The 20077-nt window shown below is 42.4% G+C and overlaps 1 protein-coding gene across 3 annotated transcripts in view; it reads left to right on the top strand.

Annotated features, from left to right (window-relative positions):
• VPS53 (VPS53 subunit of GARP complex) overlaps positions 1-20077 on the top strand; it is a 69474-nt gene that overhangs the window by 19436 nt on the left and 29961 nt on the right. For 2 of the 3 annotated variants that reach the window (XM_052804660.1, XM_052804662.1), the window contains 9 exons: positions 744-830; positions 1110-1225; positions 2363-2482; positions 8220-8298; positions 9538-9681; positions 10837-10979; positions 11624-11765; positions 13335-13436; positions 16890-16984. In XM_052804660.1, coding sequence (XP_052660620.1) covers positions 744-830; positions 1110-1225; positions 2363-2482; positions 8220-8298; positions 9538-9681; positions 10837-10979; positions 11624-11765; positions 13335-13436; positions 16890-16984 — 1028 coding nt within the window. The remainder of the gene's footprint in view (positions 1-743; positions 831-1109; positions 1226-2362; positions 2483-8219; positions 8299-9537; positions 9682-10836; positions 10980-11623; positions 11766-13334; positions 13437-16889; positions 16985-20077) is intronic. The other variant, XM_052804661.1, reaches the window with a different exon arrangement.

Below are 20077 nucleotides of genomic sequence, written 5' to 3'. Positions count from 1 at the left end.
TTTCCAAATGAAGATGTGTTAAATTTATTTGCTGAAGGAGCTTGTAGCTTGCGCTGTAACCTTGGTCATGGGACTGCATATAAAAACAGAGGGATAGAAGCCCACTTAACAGCGGGAAACAAAGTGGAGCTGGAGCTGGAAATGTTATCAGACTGGGAAGGCAAAACGTGTTGAATTACTTCAGAAGTCAGATTTTGGACATGTGATTTTGGACATGTGGCTTCACTCGCTGAATCCACGTGTAGTTCACACTGGCTGTGTGAGGTCAGGATGCACTATGGTTGTATAAAGGGGACCACAAGCCCAAAGAAGCTTGCAGTAAAATAGCACAAAAATTCAGGCAAGGTCTATTCCCCGTGCTCTGCCCTCTTTACCTGCTAAACCTGTGCCCTCTCTTTTCTGCCTAGAAAGAGCCATTCCTCCTGCAGGTGGGTGGGAGGCTGAGCTGCCCACACCAAAGGAATCAGCAAAATATGCATTGTGTTTTCCAACAGGATAATATCGTGTTAATTCAGTGAGGGGTTTAGGCAAGCACTCAGTGTTCTATATGTAATGTTGTGTATTTTTTATTTAGAATTAATGATGAGCATTGACTTTTGATGTGCTGATGATATTTTCTTTGTAAGAAAACAGCTCCCCTCCACTGCCCCAGCCCAGGGGCTGTAGAGAGCAACTGGATATTTCTTAGAAGGTGAAAACTGAATGCAGCTTTTCTTTCCACTCTGACTTTGTTTCTTTTCCAGGCCCTGGAAGAAGCCCAGAAAGCTATTCAACAGCTCTTTGGTAAAATTAAGGATATTAAAGACAAGGCTGAAAAATCAGAACAAATGGTGAGCAGCAATTTCTTTCTAGCCTTTGAAAGGGAGGGGGGCGCTGACTTTTGCTTCCAGTTCTCGTTAAGAAGGGAACATTTTTGTCTTTGGTCCTGCTGACTTGTTGATAATTTGCTGTCAAACGTGTTGAACCTGTACCCTTGTCCTTCTCTTAACATGGCTGTAGAGCTAACATGTTTGTAGTCCCAAAGGGAGGAGAGAGCCCTTCTTATCTCCTTAAAATTTTGTTGCTGTGGCTTGATATTTAACCAGACTTTTTGTTTTTTCATTCACTAGGTTAAAGAAATCACACGGGATATCAAGCAGCTAGATCATGCCAAGCGTCATCTGACCACCTCCATCACCACCCTCAACCACCTACACATGCTGGCGGGGGGTGTGGATTCACTGGAGTAAGTATATGAAATTTTTAGTGGTTTGCAGAAGTTTGGTGCAGTGCTCTGAATACATCTGTAACAGCTGCTTGTTTTTCTAGAAGGAAGTTTACCTAATAGGTTGCAGTCTTGATTTTTGCTGACAGATCCTTTCTGTGTTGCCCTGAGCGACCTGCAAGTTAACGTTTCTGTATTTAAGGGTTTGCAGCATCGATTGCTTGAATTGCTGTGTTGATCCTTGGTGATAAGGAATGAGTCTGGCTTCATTAAAGAGTAAGACAGTCTGTGCAGTTAGGTATTCTCATTAGGGATGTGCTTTTCAGGGATTTGGGGGGATTTTTATCAGTCTCACGTCTTAAACTTGAATGAGATCTCTTTTTCAGAAAGGTCTATTCTAGTTCTGAGAATGACTTTAAAGAAGCCTTACAGCTTGTACTGTCTATGAAGGGGGGTTAGACGTTTCTAATAATCCTTTGTGGTTTTTTTAGTGTGCTTGAGGAACACACAGGCTAGGGAAATTCAGGTTTTTACATGCTGCATCTGTGAAGTTGTGAGACCCAGGCACAGCCTGTTCTTGGATTGTAGCAAATGCTGCACGAACACTGGGTTGTTAAGTGTTCAGAATAAAATTTTACTTAGGCTGCTGTCTCCATTGGAATGATCCTAAAGGATTAAATAAAAATAAATAAACTTGATTTTTTTTTCTCTCTGAAACCTGTGAAAATTATTAACAGAAAAGTCAAGACTAATAGCTTTTCAGCATAATGATTCTCCTCCCTGTGAAGCTTTCACTCATGCTTTGTGTGTGATGATGAATGACTTAACTCAGGTCATTATAGTGAAATAACATTTACTGCCTCCGGACTCATACTGGGAAGTGGATGTATTCAGTAGTTTACATGTTCTTTGCCAAGTGTTGCTTTTGACGTTTATGTTTTTTGAGGCATTGTTAGATGTGTGCTGGATTGGTTTATTTTAGCATCAGTTAAGTGAAATTTTAATGCTGCATTGGAATGTTAATGAAGAGTAGTGTATTTTAGAAAAATAAATGTCAATAGGGACCAGCATGACACAGTGAGGATGAGGTAACCTGTGGAATTACCACCCAGGATTTTCATCGAACCTGCCTTTGTAAATCTTTAATTTCCTCTGCAGGGCTATGACCAGGAGGAGACAATATGGGGAAGTTGCCAACCTTCTCCAAGGTGTCGTGAATGTGTTAGAGCACTTCAACAAATACATGGGGATTCCTCAGATTCGACAGCTTTCCGAAAGGTAAAATGATCAAACCCGGAGCGCTTGAATGCCTGCTGGGAAGGAAGGTTAGAAAATGCATTAGGCAGAATCAGTTTCTCAAGGATGTAAAGGCTGGACATGGTCCTTTGAGCTTCTTTCCAGCCAAAATAGGTTAAAATTGGACACAGTTTGGTCAAATCTTGAGCAGCCTATTCTGTTAAATAACAGCAATTAGTGCGGGTGTAATTCATGAATGCTCTGTGCTTCTCATTGACAGGTTTTTAATTTACTTATGTGGAGTAATCTGTGGAAGTGCAAATTGTTTTATGTGATCTTCATGCGCAGGTGTTTGTGGTGAACCCTAAGGTGATGCTTTCTCCTGCTTTCTTAACCTCAGTGATAGAGTTTAGCAGCCTGGCATGAAGCAGAAAAATATGCATTACCATAGCGGTGCTTGGGGCCCCTTTCTGCCCAGACATGTGCCTTACTGCTGTCGAATTGCTGTCAAACTGCATAGTTGCCCAAGGGTTTAGGCAGGTAGGATTTCTTTTTGTGCATTTGCCAAACTCAGTTATTTCAAGCACCTTGAGCTTCTTCTGCCAAAACCTGCTCCCGTTGCCCAATTCTGCTGAGATTTGAGGCTTATAGTAAATCTTCTCAAAATTGCATGCAGCACACAGCACACCTGACTGCTCTAAACATTTACGCTGAGCTTGTGTAGTCTTGATTTTCTAATGTGGAGTTACACATTTAAATTTGGTGAGTTTTGGTGCAGCTCCAACAGCAAGTGCCCACCATTCTCAGCAGTAGCGGGTGAAGGCTCAGTGGTGACTAAGCCACCAGATCTCCTAGGGTCTTGGCTTCATTTGGGATGTGACAGCTGGGTGTCGAGGGACAAGGACCTCCCTGTTCTAGGGGCCACTGGTGTCCCTGGCCAAAACCTACTCTGCCTGCTTTACAGCAGGCTTTATTTCTCTCTCATCACACATACGATGTCTGCTTAACAGCCTGTAGGAGTGCTGAGCACAGCTCAGAGGTGAAAACAGCCTATTAATGTTAGGGATGAACCTTCTTAATGATACAACCATATCTGATAGCATTTCTTTTCTGTTTGAAAATTGCAAATCTGTCACCACCATCCTCTTGATGCCTGAGATGACTTTGCTTATTACAGAGGTACTCGAAGGAGCCTTCCAGGCACAGAAATTAATTTTTTTGGTGATTCCCTTCCCTAAGACAGCAGCTGGCTGCCTGTGCTGTTTAGTGATGGAAACAGTGTTTGAATGATTTGTTTGTAGTATTTTCATGTAAATCTGTTGGACTTTCTTTACAGTATAGATACTTCTTCCAGAAAACCCAGATGGAATCCATGAAATTGAGCAAAAGAAAAATCCACCCTAAATCTAGAGAGAGATGAGGCCTTGTTTTAACAAAGCATTTGACCATAAGCATTTGCTTAAATGAACGTGAACATCAAGGAAATATAAGCATATGTCAGTGCTTTTCTGGATTTAGGCTGTTGTCTATTCCAACCTCGTGCTCAGAAAGATAGCTTGCTTCGTTTTCTTCCAGAGTGGTAATGCCCTTGGGCAGAAACCTGCTGTCATTGGCCATTTTAAGGCCAAATACAGTTTAAGCCTTGGTCCAGAATTCTGGCTGGTTTTCCCTTTCTGATGGATGATTATTTAATACTTTTGTAGTTGCTGATAATTATAGAAAACAATTCATGCTGCTGCTAAAAGGCACAGTGGTTTCAAGTCACGCCAGAGACACTGGCAAGGACATGGAGGAAAACTTTTGTTTTATTCTCCCTTCAAGATAAGGATCTGAAAAGCTCAAGAAACTCTGTGTCTCCTATTTTTAGAATTGCCTCTGCAGGGTTTTCCTTCCAGTGTTTACACAGGGAGAGTTACACCATCTGGTAGCGATAGAAGCGGCTGCTTGTGGGGCGAAAGGAGAGCTGCACCCAGGGTGTTGCTGGGATCTCTTTACTGCTTTGACATCCAGGCAGCAAATTACTGCAGGGAGGTCTATGGCACAGTAATATCTGCTTTGGAGTTTGACTACACGTGTACGTATTAGGGCCCGATTTGGAGTTGCCTTTTCTCTCTCTCTTTGCTTGGAAATACTTTCGTGTTTCATGAAACATCAAAGGAAGTTTGCCTGGCTTCTCGCAGTGCTATTTTTAGACTGTGAAATTGCTGGGATTTGATATCTCATGAATTTGGTTTAATGGTACAAGGGAAGCCTCTTGGATGTTTGTAAAGGCAAGAAATGCTTTAGTAGATGTTGGCACAGACCTGTGACAGTAGCAGAAGTCTATTATATACAATAAGTCTATTATATACACTGCTAAATGAGCAGATTCTGTTGCTTTCTTTAATAAAGAGCCTCTCTTTCTTGGCGTGAATGGAGTGAAGCCAAATATGAATGGGAAACCATGGGAAGGGAAAGTGCCTGCTCGGTGGTGTTGGATGCGCTCTTTGTCATGGGGTATTCAATTTAGGTTCCTGCTCCTAGCTGCTGTGAAAACTAATGTGTTTTTAATGTTGCTTTCCACCTGTTCTGTCCCTTTGAAAATAACCAAACAAAATCCCACTGTAAGTATTCATTGGAAACCTGGCTGAACTCTCAATTAATTGGCTTCTTGTGCTGATCCTGTGGAGTATTGATGTAAAAATGTCACAATTCACATCCAAATGTAAATATTTTCCTAATCATGTTCCTAAAACAACAACTTAGATGGTGCATGCGAAGTTGTTTGTTGTAGTAAATAGCAATATTTTGTTATCTCTTAATCCTCTTCTGTTTTCTGTCTGTGGAGGGAGCATACAATTAGTGGTCACAAACCCACCCATGAAAGTGGTCGAGAAAGCCTAGCAGATAGTGGAAAAAAGCCTGGAAAGTATTTAGGAGAAAGATTATAAGTTTGCCACAGAAGAACAGGCTAGCTCAGCCTCTTTTTATTTCAGCAAGCTGCCAGGCGTAGTTTAAAATTTCTGGTAGCTTTGGCTAAAGGAATTGCGGTTTCTAGTAATTTAATGTCATTTGAAACATAACAGTGGGTTTTCTTGGTTTTATTTTTTTTAAGTCGGGGGAAGCAGAGAACAAAAGCCACTAATAATAAAACAAAAGTCAGAGAAACAAAAATCACTAATACTTGGGTAACCGAAGGTTTTGGCACATGCAAGCAACCCCAGGAAAAGGCAATTCCCTGCTGTGGTGAGCCAGGACAGCTGCTGTGATACCCCAGCACGCTGCTGGGGGGAATCTAGTCGGGGAAAGATATCCTTATCAAACCGACCAGAGAAGAGATCCTGAATCTATTATCAGCCAAGAGTGCCTGGGGTTGCTGAGCCTTAGTGGGCAATTCACTTTCTGCAAGTGGTTAAACACACACGCTTATACAAGTGCAGAAACAGTCCTTCGGCGGTGAATGCGCATGAAGCCAGCCATGGGGTTGAGGCTTTTATTGTTGCAGTTTCCATTGCATGAAGATTATTCTGAATTATTGAAAGGCTCACAGCTTTCCATGGGGAGCAATAATCTCTAGTGGCTAAAGCAAGCACCTTCCTGTGTTCTCTGCCTAAAGCAATGTAAATCGCTGTAAAGAGATGGCATAAATGTTTCATGTTTCTGGGTGCATGCTCGTGGAAAAAAAAAATTGTGTGTGTCTGTGTGTGTACTTATGTAAAGAATGATAGTTACTGGGAGGGCAGTGAGGCTCCTTGTCATTGCTCACACATACCTAAACCTTTGGCCACTTTGATGTCTCTGCCCTATCCCTGTCTTACAAAATGTGAAGGAAAAAAAAGGCAAAAAAAAAGCTAAAACTCATTTTCCCTGTTTGCTTTTGAGAGATTTTTAAGCAGGACAGATTTTTAAAAAAAATATATTTTTAACATCACAGTTCAGCAAGCCATTTCTGCAAGTTTCTTAATTTAAGGATATGAGAATCCCTGTTAAGACTATCCTTAAGTACTTTCCTGAATCGGCGCCTAAAACAACAAAGCCCTCGGATGGGGCTTTTAACGGCTTGACAGTGCCTCTTTTAAATTTGTTGAGTCTTTAGGAATCTGGCTGCTGCTCTTTTCAGTGCCTCCACTATGCTTGCACTCCAGCTGTTGTCAAATAGGAAGGTCCCTGTAGCTGGTTGTAAGGAAAGAAGTACCACAGCTAATAACGTCCATTTGTTTATACAAACCATTCATTTCTAATACTAAAGACTTCTTGTTTCTTGATTATTTAAAAGATAAAATTTTTCAATGCATTTTTAGTGTCTTTTTTTTTTCCCCTCCTTTTTCTTAAGGATCAAAGGATTTGGTTCTGTGATGCTTTCTCACATGAATTACTAGTGCATGCTTGTACAATTTAAGCAGGATTATACCTGTAGTTGAAGCTGCTGGGCTGGGTTCCTCCTTACTGCTTACATTTCCCACTCCTTCCATTTCAACATATTAGTGAATCCCTTTTGTTTCATGGTTATGAAGGTGTTAACTGGGAATCTATACCTGGAAGAGTAGAGGAGTTTCTAAACATTCCTGTGAAGCAGAGAGCTTAAGTGAGAATTAGGTTTGACATTGTGGGCAGGAAGCTTTTCCAGCAAAATCCCTATAAATAAATCCTGGATAAGGCAGGTCATACATACAGTTAAATCACAGATAAAAAGTTATATTTCAACTGTCACTTTTAAAAGACTAGAATTTTCTGTATTTGGCACCATTAAAGAATCCAGCCTGTTCTCCAGCATTGTTAGGTCATCTTGTAGTGTTTCGCTACTAATGGACCTCAAATGGGAAGATTAAAGCAGCAGATCATTCCTTGATAAGGTTGAAGAGTCTTAAACAACAAAAAAAATCCAAAGTCTTCTCCCCACAGTCTGAACAAACATTTTCACAGAAGTAAATGTAGCCACTCTTTCTAACATATCAATCTCAGTGGAAAAATCCACTGCTTTGAATGATCAGTTTAGACCTTAAAGCATTTCCAGTATAATAAAAAGTGATGGAAGAATGCGAGAGCTGCAGAGGGATATAAGTGCCTAACTGTTTGTTTTGGCTCTTTCTAGTATGTGTAGGCATTTCCATTTCCCTAGAAGTATCAATTAAGCTGTATTGACTTTTATTTCTGGAAATTGGAAGCTTTATTCTCTCAGCTAAATAAAGAGCAAGATTGTGGTTTGTTCAAAACTTTTTCACCCATTTCATACCTTTGCTCTTTTATGCTTCTTAAGAGATGGAGGATTTATAGGATAAAACCACAGCCAACAGTATTCACATGGATGCATTTAAAAGTAGGTCAGTGCACCTGGAACTGTGAAAGGTTCACAATGAAGATTGAGACATTGTGAAGCTTTTTATGTGTCAGAAACACACTTTTGTTGAAATGTGATCAACATACATGAATGTAAAGATAGATCGACCACATTGGCATTAAAGGAACCCTGCCGATTTCTCAGCTGATTAATTGGCCCTTAATGAAATACTAAATTGCGGCAGGGCAAGAACATCTAGGATGTGCTCTGCTACAGCTCAGGGATGAATGCTGTAGAGCTGGAGTTGTCATCCCCGTGTCATTCAGGGAGCAAATGCTCTCCCAGTTCTGACATAGAGGCCGCCTTAGTGTGAATGTTTTCTCTTTAGCATGCTTTTTTTTGTCCCTTAAAAACCTTCATGTAGCTGTTAGCGTTTCAGTCTGCTTTGTAGTAATGTTTGCAGGCAACGAAACGAAGAAGTTGTACCACCAACAAAGCCCTTGCTTCCTCTGTCCTTGTCAGGGTGAAGGCAGCACAGAATGAGTTGGGACAGCAGATCCTGGCTGACTTTGAGGAAGCTTTTCCTTCTCAAGGTACAAAGGTAAAGTTCTCACTTCCCCTCTTCCTCACATTGAAAATTGTTGCTGCAAACTATTCAATGTAATTGTCATTGGTTTTAATCTCATTTTACATTTAGATTTGATGTTTTTCTGTTTCAGGAGTTATTTTAGAAAGCAAACGAGTCTCCTAAGCTGTAGGGTGCTAGGTATATTTCTCACTGTTTCTGTTGAGTGAAAGTGGGTGAGAAATGACACCCATCCTCTGTCACGCAGCACACCTCGATTGTAGTAAGATCTGCAAGCCCGTTGAGGAATGCCCCAAGCAATTAATGTGTGACCTATAGACCAGAGTGGGGTTCCCTCGGCATATCACCCAGGTTACTGGTTATTTGTTGCACACAAAAGGTTTGTGTTGTGTTCAGAGAAAACCAAACATAGGCTGTCTTTTGACATGCTGCCACCAAGTTTGTGTCTGGTTTACTCAGCACAGATAGAAATCTGGGCTAGGGCTAAGGCACCAAATGTGCTTCCCCAAAATTATGCATCCAAATGTTTGCAAACAATATGGGGGGTAGGTGTGAATTTGAATTTACTTCAAAGAAAACACTAGTTCTGTCTTCCAAAGTATGAGCTCTGCTGGTTTCTTTGTAAAACTAACAAGTACAGAAATGAGGAACTTATTTGGAACAGATCCTTGATGAAGGGCAAATCTGTGTCCATGTGAAGCAGCATCAAAAGAGCATTTTTTAAAAAATGTTTCTAAATTTTCTGTCTTCTCCACTAACATCATGGTATGCGCCAATACAGACAAGCAGATGCTACTTAGTGTTGCAAATTGGTCATCTCTAGACTGCTTTTTTTCCCCATTAATTTGGCCTTCAGGTTTGCAGAAAAGGGGTTTGCTTGTCCCACTTGTCAGCCACTTCTCTTAGCTGTTCTTCAGAATATCTGGGCCAACGAAAGGCTTTGGAGAAGTGACAGGACAACAGTTCTTTCTGTAGACGGAGCTGGCTGCTGTTCTGCGGTAGGGAGCTTTCTGGCTCTTGAGCTACAGAACAACTTTATGGCCAGCAGCTCAATTTTCATCCTACAGAAGAAAGATAAATTTTCACCCAACAGAAGGAAGACATAGAAGTGATAATATAGAGTAGCAGCAGAAGCATCAAAAAGAGAAAAATAATGGGAAAGGATAAAAACAGGATAACCTGGATGTAGTACAATTTACAATCACCCATTCAGCTATTTAACCTTAAATCATTTGTTCCTGTTTATTTTGATAGAGGCCTGGTGGACCCAGCAATGTCCTACGTGATGCGTGTCTAGTCGCCAATGTCCTGGATCCCAGAATCAAACAGGAAATCATCAAGAAATTTATTAAACAACACCTCTCAGAGTATCTGGTCCTTTTCCAGGAAAACCAAGATGTAAGGGAAGCTTAGCAAGCTACATTTGGATTTCACATTTTGCTCTGCTGGCGTTCACAAAGTTCACGTTTCCACAGGTTCCTGTGGTGAAATGTTTCTAAACCGAGGGCTCGGAAGCAGTGACTTGCGGGTGTGATATGGACTGGCTGTTGAGTTGGGAGTCAATGTCGTCTCTGCCAGGATGACTTCCTCCCACCTTAGGCCTCAGTTTCATGTATCAGCACTGGAAATGTTTTCCCCTCGTATAGTAAATAAATAAATTCAAGTTCGGTATCCTTTCTGCACTGTAAAGGGTTGAAAAATTAAACTCTGAAAATTGCAAACCCAAAAACTTTGAAAAGCCACACCTCCCCCCAAACAAACAAACAAACAAACAAAAACCCCAAAATGCCTAATGGGGGGAGGGATTTCCAGGAAGTGGATTAATCTTTGTAGCTAATTTTTAATCTTCTTGTCCTGATGCTAACAGCTTTTTAAAAATTTACTATAATCATCTTGGATTTGAAAAAAAACAACCAACCAAACAAAACCAACTTTGGATCAAAATGTATTTTAACAGTTTCAAAATTTTGACAGTTTGTGACAAAGAGGAGAAAAAGGCTAAATTGCTTCATTTTAAACAGCATTTTTCCATCAAAGTTTTTTGGATTAATCTTTCTACTTTTTGACCAGAAAACACTAATATCGGGGGGAAAAAATCCCTTCCTGTTCAAGTTGTAAGAATCCTTGTGAAGTTTGTGGGTCCATAGTCCCCAGAGTGTGAAAACCAGCTGAACGTGAGAATCTAGGAATTCCTGTGTTCTCATCCCACTGTTGACTTTAATTTCTCTGTCTGCGAAACAAAGAGGGTGGGATCAAATGAATTATTATTGGGTTGAGTTTTCAATAGTACCTACATGATTTAGGAGTACTGTTATTCTCATTTTCAACAGAACTTGCCCTCTTAATTCGCACAACATAGGGTTTTCAATCTGGCATGTGTTTAAGCACTTTGAAGAATGACTGTTAGCATTCAAAGTATTATTAATAGTGGTCAAGTTAGCTTTGATCGATAGCCCAAGCTGCTCTGTGAAACTACAGCAGCACAGTTACGCAGTCAGGCTGTGACTATTAGCAGCTGCTGCTGTTAAAGATGATGTTCTCCATCTTATTCAGGTGGCCTGGCTGGATAAGATTGACAGGCGCTATGCTTGGATAAAGCGTCAGCTGGTGGACTACGAGGAGAAGTACGGGCGCATGTTTCCCCAGGAGTGGTGTATGACGGAGCGCATCGCTGTGGAGTTCTGCCACGTCACAAGGTGAGCATCTGGGGAGCTCACGATGCCTCCCAGCAGAGTCACCTTCCTTAAAAACAAAAGGTTGGCTTGTCTTTTGCCAAATTGATTGTATATCCATAGGACTCTAGAGTGAAAACCCTGAGAGGTATCACTAAAACTGCATATACTTTTGAGAGAGTGAGATGATGTGGAAATCAATTTTCAATGTAACAGAGGTAAAAATCAGTAATATTAGAGGCCAAGTGAAATAGTGTGAGCTGACCATGGTGTGACTGCCTCAGACTGTGCTCTTTGCCAGCCAGAGATGGGGGACCAGAGGAAGGGGCCAGCTGGAGTCCCAGCAGCACCATTGTCTTTGTTCTGGGACCCCAGTCGCAGACACTGCGCTTCCCAAGGTTTGATACTGTGGGCTTTCCTGGCTGCAGTGGTGCGCTGGCTGTTAGGAGATGGGGTCCTTTTACCCACAAAGCTCTAAACAACTGTGGTTATGTTTGCAATGTGATCTGTAAAGCAGTTTTATGTTAGAGAGCATCTTAGGAATTAGCTTGAATTTTGTGATGAAAGTCTCTCTAGGGAATAGACTGAATTACAGTGTTACGTTTCAGATCTTTCTTCTTATGGAAAACCACATTTGTTTTTTCTATTTCCCCCCCCCTCTCTTTCAGGACAGAGCTCGCTAAGATAATGCGCACAAGAGCAAAGGAGATTGAGGTGAAATTGCTTTTGTTTGCAATTCAGAGGACAACCAACTTTGAAGGACTTCTGGCTAAACGCTTCTCAGGTTGCACTCTAGCTGATGGGACAGTGGTAAGGGGATTTCTAAAGAGCAACCCTTTACTCAACAGCTTCTTCAGGAGAAAGAAGCCACATAGCTATGGTAATGGGAGACTGCAAAAGGTGTCACCTGCAGCCTCCTCTTGCACTGGCAGGTTAGGGTGTTTAGTGTGATTGTGCTCAGTGGCTTGTAGTTGGGAAAGTGATTCTTGGTCTTGCAGACTGTGGTAGAGAGGATGGCACAAGGCTCACAAGAAGGAAAGTACACTGGTTGTGAACTTTTCTGTTTCTCCTGGGCCCTGTGCTGTTTGCAGCTGAAGCCACGTTGCTACGGAGATCCACAAAGTAATTATGGCAACTGCATTATAATATTTGTTCTCTGCATGTCGATGACACATTATAACTGGAAGTCCCCTCTTCTCTTCATTTCTAGTTACCACACATTCACCACATGGTACCATCTTTCAATCCCACATTGGCTGTTGGGTTAGTCTTGCTTGCAGGGGTGTTGGTAGCTTCTACTTTTCAGTTTCTCATTTGGTAGATTGTAAAGGCAGAGCCAAGACAAACAGCTCAGTGAATATCTCTAGGGTCATCTCTGTGCTTTTTCTGCCTGAAACCTCAGCCAAGAGCTTTGCCAGCCAAGTGCCCTGGGAGCACAGAGTCCATGTGTGGCTCGGAAGCCGCTGGTTTGAGGTTGGCTTCTCTGTCCAGCTGGTGTCTTGAAGCCTACTTGGATATGATAATTCAGCCTACGAGGCAAGCCTGCTGGACCCACTTGTAATTTGCTGTGGATCAGTAGGTGCTGCTAATTAAAAAGGGAAGTCCTGTAAGGTTTTGCCTCCTGGCTGAATTTCGATCTCTCAAGAATATGGCTTTATTTTTCTGACAAATTTCATATGAAATTTGCAGCTTTAATTAAATTGGCTTCACTGGGTTGTTATCCCTTTGGAGAAGGTAGGCACAGAAGCTGTTATAACTGAGAAAAACAGAGGGGGAGGGTGTGGCTTGAAATAAAAGAAAATCCTCTCTGTCCCCCTTTCTAAGCTGCCTAGAGGCTATTACACTCTGGATGTCATCTTCTGACCTGTTTTATACACAAAATGAAGGCCATAATTATAAATGGCTATCTGGCGAGTGCACAGTGGGGACAAGCAGTCTGGTGGAAGCAGTAATGCAGGATTTACTGCAGCGGCGGAGTTTTGGGGCCTGCTGTCATGGGTCCTCCCGGTGGAGACCACATGCTTTGGAGTGTGTGGTTTGAGAGTAGAAATTTGGTGCTGGTCAAAATGCCCCTTCCAGGGACGATTCAGGCAGAGCGGGTGAGCGTGGGTGCAAGAAGAGCAGGCTGTAAGAGGGTGCTGAAGATGAAGTGTGCTGGTGGAGCGATGGAGAGGGAACCAGACTCTAGCCCTGTAGTAGGAGGGAGCTCTACCCTTGATGGAAAGGCACTGCCTGGCACCCAGCAGTCACCTCTGCTTGAAGAAGACAAACTGCTGTACAGTGCTTTGAAGGGCTTAGTAAAGCAAAGCATGGAGGCAGCTTTGTGCCAGAGGGGGCAAAACAGACTGTTCTCTAAGGAGCTTCCTCTTTTTTTAACAGAAGAAGCCAGAAGTGCCACTTCCCTCCACCAACCCGTTTCTGGAGGATGAAACTGGGACAGAGACAGATGAGATTGTGATCGAGAAAAGTGATACGGACAAAGTAAGTCTTTGAAGTTCTCCGGTTGTCAGTGAGGCAGTCTCTGTGTCAAAATCTCTGGTGGTGCCTAAGCTTTTCCCATCACTTTGATTTGAAAGGTTTGTTTTCACAGCAATTAATTTAGCATAGTTTTGATCCTCTGTGCAGCATACAGGCTCCCAGTACAAGCGTGGTTTGCTCTGGCTCACTTCACTGAAACCAAAGCAATCTTTATTTCAGTTAATAGTGCGGAGACAATCCTGCCACATGAGAGTGAGTTGGATTCTGTTCTAGTCCATGCAGCAACAGCTCAAAAGTAACTACAGGATTTCTGTCAAAGAAAGATGAACTAGCGTAGGTGGGGTTTCAGATCCCAGAAGAAGCTCCCACTGCAAGCAGTTACAATTAATATTTTGCCTTGTCAGCCAAGCAAACTAGGTCTGGAGTCACCCCGCAACTCATTGAACTTTCAAGTGTCAGTTCTGGATTTTCACTCCAAATATATTACTTCTGGGATTTTTATCTCTGTAGTGTTTTTCATCCATTACCTCTGCAAAGCAGGCAACACCTAACCACTTGTAAAAGCGCTGGGTTTCCAAAGCCCTCTGCAAACATTAAAGGAGTGAGTAGTAAACACAATTGTTTTAATTGGCACCAATATCAAAGCCTGTAAGCCCTGTATTTTTTACTCACCAGACAGACGTTTTCTAAGTGTTCAACTGTTGCTTGCAGAAGGTACTACCCTCTCTTTGTTTGGTTACAGCCCTATAAATGGGACATTTACAGGTGGTATCCTGATGGGTGACCAGAGCCCTAGGACCCACTCAGATCCGTGCCCCTGGGGAGATTGGGGGGTGGTAGCTCTCCACCAGCACAGTTTGGTGCACTGCATCCCCTCCAGCATTTCACACGAGCAGGGCGGTCCGCTGCCTTCCACCCATAGCAGAAGTCCTGAAATAGAACGATTAAGCAAAGTTTTGCTCTTTCCATTAAAATACAACTTGGACAGTTGGTATTGGACAGACTTTATCAGTAATGTAGAAGCCAGAGATTGGGAACTTGGGGAGACATCTGTGTGGTGTGTTTTTTGTGAAGAGCTTGCTTTCCACTATCTGTAATAGCGGGGGGAAGATTGGCTCTGATGTGCAGTGCTGGGCTGAGAGGACATCCTTGGAGAAGTCAGTAGTGCTAGAAGGCAGGTGAAGAGATAAATTGCAAAGCCTTTTTAGGCTGTTTAGGGCTGGTTTTAGTGAACAGTGGAATGCACTGCCCTGGCCAGAAACAGTTCAGGTACTTCTGAGAAAGGAACTGCTCTGCTCCTTGTACGTGGGGAGGCTGGTACGAAGCCATCCATTGAGCTATCCCTTGAAATGCAGTTTGTGGTGAGGTTGCCCTCTCTTTTTGGGCATGCCCTGTGTTAATGCTCACAATGCAGCGCCGGGCTCTGCTGCAAGGGTGGCTGCCCCGCAGGCGCCTGTCTGCCAAATGGGACCCCTGTAAGCCCCACTATTTCAGTTTCAAACTGCTAACGTCTGGTGGTTAGTGCTGGTGAGTTCACGTTGGAGGTCTCATCTTCTGTCACTAGCTGAAAAAGAGAAGGGACTGGAAGGGTTGAAGATGAAGAGTTTTGAGTGGTAAGGCTCTTCCAAGACACTAGTCCTGAGAATTCAAGACACTTGGGAGTGTAAGAGGGAGCATAAGAGTTGGGGGGGAAATCCATGTTAAAAAAGAGCCTCTTTTAGTGATCCTAGCAGTTCGTTTTAATCTGTTTACTTTGGATAGTAATGAAAGGAAACTGGGCCAGCTGCAGACCTCCTTACTGTGACAACAGTAACCTTTTATTATTTCCATCAAACTCAAGGAGGAAATAGCTTAAACATCTGCAGCTTTTGGACAGGATTGCACACTCGAAATACAGCTTCACTGCTACTGTTAAAAGATTTAGTATTCTCTCCACCAGACATGCTGGGAGCAGCATGATGCAAAGACACGCGCACACACAGCAAACCAGTCCTGCATTAGGAGTTGGCTCTTCCAGCCTGGTAAATCGTAAACATCATGAATCTGCAACCTTGTGTTGCTGCTGTCCTGGAAACTTGGCAACTAGGAGGTTTTTGTAATTACCACCTATTGTTTTTCCTCCCGGCTCCGATGAGTGTGTGCATCCGGCAGAAACGGGCAGGCACTGGCAAAGGGGCTTGGGCGGAGAATGCTGGGTAGTGGCTCTGTCCCAAAGCTGTAAAAACTTACATTCTCCAGTCATGCTCTTAGAAGGTTAATGAAGCCAGTCTCATAGAGGTGGTCTGGTCTCCATAAAACCGTTCGCTCACTTTAGGTTTGCAGCCATATGTTAGTATTCGTTGTGTCTTTGAGTCTTAATTATTTCTGAGAACACTTGAGAAATGCTTGCCTTGTCATTCTTTGCTATTTCTGCAAATGACTTTGTGCCACCTCCTCTGTCATTTAGGAGAGTACGTTCTTTAGGCTCTCTTGTTTTGCTTTTCTTATGCTAAAAAAAAATTTCAACTGGAAAAATTCGTATCTTCATTGGCTGGGAGCTGATCCTGGCTTTTTGTGGAGAGAGGCAAGAATTCCATTCCAGAGTCACTGCAGCGCTCTTTGCAGGCAGTGAAAAATTGTCAGCTTGCTGGCAAGCAACAAGAAATATTGTCTATCAGTAAAAAAAAAAAAAATTAAAAATCTAGCTGTAGGGCAAAGATGAGCTTAAAGGCCCTGCCCAGCCTGGTGCTTAAACATGCACAAATTTAAGCATATGAGTAGTCCCAGCAGCTTCAGTGAAATGTGCTTGGCCACTGTGTAGAGTGCAGTACTAAACTAAAATGAGAGTAAACCGGATGACTCCCAAATGGCATATGTGCTTAATGCTCTAAATGTGATTTTAAAATAGAAGTCTTTGCATCCCCAGAAACATGTTTCACGGTGAAGGCAGTCCTGTAATGTTGCCTGTATAATTCCAGCTCCTCCAGTAATTACGTGCTGTTTATCTAAATAAAATTCATCCAGATGAAGTCTGTAACTTTGAGTTATTGTCCTTAATGTTCTAAAATGTCGGGATTTTTCCATGTTGCTTCCAAATAACTGCTGCGTTTCATTTCAGAGGTGACTAGTAGAGTCTTGTTACTGTTTGAAGGGTTCAGCAGGGTTTTATTTACAAACTGCATTAAGATTCTTCTACTGAAATCTGTTAGCATGGAGCAGCCTTCTCTTTAAGGATAAGAATATTTTACAAGTGAAAAGATAATTCCTTGGAATACTAACAGCCCTGTACGAGGAAGGGAAGACTCAGACATACTGACCCTGTATATACTGTCAATTATATGCCTTTGATTATTTGATAGCAAATCTCTGTGTTGTAATATTTCTAAAGACTTAGATCCTTCTGTGCTGTTGCATTACTGTTTCTTCTAGGTCTTACAAGGCAGGTTTGAAACGAACACTCTAAATGTTTTCTTACAGCCAAAGAAGCCGAAGGTCCCTGACAACCCTTTTCATGGCATTGTTTCCAAGTGCTTTGAGCCTCACCTTTATGTGTATATCGAGTCCCAGGACAAGTGAGTAAACAGCATGCTCTTTTGGGTTTGTTTGCTTTTGAATGTGTATTACAGTTGGATTGTACTAGATTCTGTACTCAAGCTGCAGAAAATTAATTTCTTGGAAGTCTGCTTTCTAATTTCATCAGTAGCAGTATTCATGGTTCGAGGAAGATAGAATGAGCAGGACCTTTGCTTGGGCAAAAATGAGCGTTCAGAGGGCTATGGATGTTGGTTTTGTCTGTAATTGCAAAGGCCTGCGGGAATGATGCCTGCTGCCTTTCTGTGGAAGAGGCTTAGTGTTTCTGAAATTGCTTCTCTTGCCTCTGCAGTTCCCACTGCAGACATATGCCTGCCTTTCGTCTCATGTCTTCCACAAATAGTAGGTTTGCTTTTTCTGTAAAATGCACATGTGGCTTCATGGTAGAGGAGTTTCAAGATTTGCTGTATAGAAATAAGTTATTTGAGATCCTTAGATGAAAGCTGCTGTAGATGAGCTGGCTGTAAGATAACATTATCATTGCTCACAGATTGGGACTTTGTCAGGGGCTTTAATCCCTGGAACCCTTCTTCGTCTTCCTCTTTGACTTGCAGCAAAATAACTTGAATGAAAGGAGCTTTCAGCTTAGAGCTCTGAGAAGCTTTTAGAGCTCTCAACACACTTTCTTGTGCACCTCGATTCACACCAGGGTTTAAATAACATCTCTGTAACAACTGCAGTGCCAACTGGGAGAGAAGATAGTTGAAAAAGGTTCAATACAGTCTTTTAGCGCAGGTTAGTGGCTGGAAAGGAGAAATTGGTGCCTGCCTCATGTAATTCATCTGTCTCTGCCCTTCTATCTTCCAAGGACTTACGCACGAGAGAGTGTATAACTTGAGGCTCGTAGTGTCCTGATTTTGTCCAAACTTCAAGATAGCCATCTTGAAAAAGCTTTCCCATGTCCCATCAACCTTTTATGCTTAAAAATAAATAAATAAATAAAACCTTGCACAATGGTCTGTCATGCTGGGTTTAGGTTCCGCTCTGCAGTGTAACAGAGGGAAACAGATATTTCCCCCCCCGCCCTCTGCCAACTGAGCACCAACTTGATTGAATATTTCTTCCCTTCTCACTGGGGGCCATTTTAATCCCCGTTTTGGTAATTCTACCCCACTGTGCTCCTAGCTCTTTCAGTTGCTTTTTTTTTCCCTTTTCCTTTACAATCCTGAGACGTTTTATATTAGCTTTATAGCCACAGGCTGCAAGGCGTTCAAAGAACAACTGCCACAGTATTCCCCGTGCTGCCCCTGTCTGCCAAAAATCGCTTTCCTTTATGATTTTCTCTCTTCTTCCCCCTTTGATTGAACTTTTGAGGAATCTGTTGCTGAGGTCTGAAAATGAGGAGTTGCTTAGATAATTAATTGTATGTTTGGGCTCTGAATAGTGAGAGTAGTGTGGCAGTTTTATTCATCATTGCCTTAAGTCTGTGGCAAAAAGCAGCCTGGACCTTTTCTTCTGAAAAATTGTTTCCATACCCATTTAAAGAAACACAGTGCCAAAATCTGTAGCAATTTAAGAGGAGACACCTGAAAGAAAGACTTTAAAGGTGCTGCTCTCCACCCTTAGCTGCAGTGTAAATATCAGATTTCTTAACAGCAAAGCAGATTTCATTTCTGCCCCTTCGGGATATGTGTCTTTACCTCTTCTTTGTGGTCTGTCGGAGCAACGGGAGCGTACACATGTGAACTAAGCTGTTCTGCTGGAGTGAAGGAAGAGCTCTGTCAGGTCTGCAGTGATGAGAGTATGCAGAGCCATGGTTAAGTGTGCTAAAATGCATGTGTGCATTCAGATTGTTCGGACAACTGGCACTTTGTGATCTGTGTTTGTGGCTTCGTGAGCAGAGGGGCTTCCAAAATACCCAGTCCATGGAAACTATCCTACGAGTGGTCCAGGTGTGTCAATGCCATTGCCCTTTCCCAGTGCCCAACAGATACCAGCTGCTCACATCACTGAACAGACTGACTTACTAAGCACCGTGTTCTCTCATGCTGCTGAGGAGTTGCCTAGTTCCTCTCCTGATTGCCAGAGATGCAGAAAAAACACTGCATAGGTTGGGTGAAAGAAAAAAGAAAGAGGAATATAGGAATGAAAGGATTTAAGAACCAGAATAAAATTCCCTTTATATGATTTCATTTCATATTTTCGTCTTGGTTAGATTTGGAGAGTTCTTGCTCCCAATAAATATGCTACTGTTAGGAAATACCACATCTGCATTACCGGGGAATTTGCTGTGAGCTTTTTTGCAGAGCCTATATAGAGAGAATGTTCATTTTGTGTAGCTCTGCCTTCTCCATGTTTCATCTCCCAGTAGCTTTTTCTGCCAAATTCTTTGTGCTCCCATTGTACCACATGAAGTTTGGTAGCCTTTGTATTGTATTTGGGCCAACTAAGACTAATGTGAAAGTTTGATTGACGTCAACTGAAATGTGCATTAATAATATATTAGTTCCCTTAGTGCATGATATTCTGATGTTTTGCTTGTATCAATCCCATGCTGAAATAAGAGCAGTCCTCATGGCCTGCCTTTGACAGGCAGTTTGTCCAGGTTTGGATCAGAACAAGCATGAAGCTCTAGTGCTTCTCTCTCAGCTCTTTTGGACAGCTGCATTTGCTCATGCATCCCAGTTGACAAGACCTTGGGGGACTGGGAAAACGTAGATACATTTCACTTTGCCTCAGAGAAGAAGAGAACATGTGGAGTAAGCATAAAGAAACAAAAGCCATTGATATTCCTCACTGTGTCTTGAGACTGAGAGAATGAAAAAAAAAAAAAAAGTGGCTGGTGAATGCTAAGAAAGCTCCACTTTGTTGCCCAGATGGAGCAAAGCGCAGATGCAGAGGTGGAAATGCAGCTGTTTAATTTAGTGGGACTTTTGACAAGGAGCAAGCCACGTCCGCTTTATTTGAGAACCTGAAGGAATGCTGCAGCTTGCAGCACGTGTGAGCCCTCCTGCAGCAGCCATCTGTTTGGCTCTCCTACAGCTACGGGGGGAGGTATATTTTGCTTCACTGTGGTCGAATACAATCAATGCTTCGGTTCAGTGTTCAATTGCTCATGCCAGTGTAGAGATTTA

The sequence above is a fragment of the Harpia harpyja genome, chromosome 12 (genome assembly GCF_026419915.1).
Source record: "Harpia harpyja isolate bHarHar1 chromosome 12, bHarHar1 primary haplotype, whole genome shotgun sequence".
Taxonomy (NCBI): domain Eukaryota; kingdom Metazoa; phylum Chordata; class Aves; order Accipitriformes; family Accipitridae; genus Harpia; species Harpia harpyja.
The sequence above is the reverse complement of the archived record's forward strand: the minus strand, read 5'-3'. Positions and strand labels throughout refer to the sequence as shown.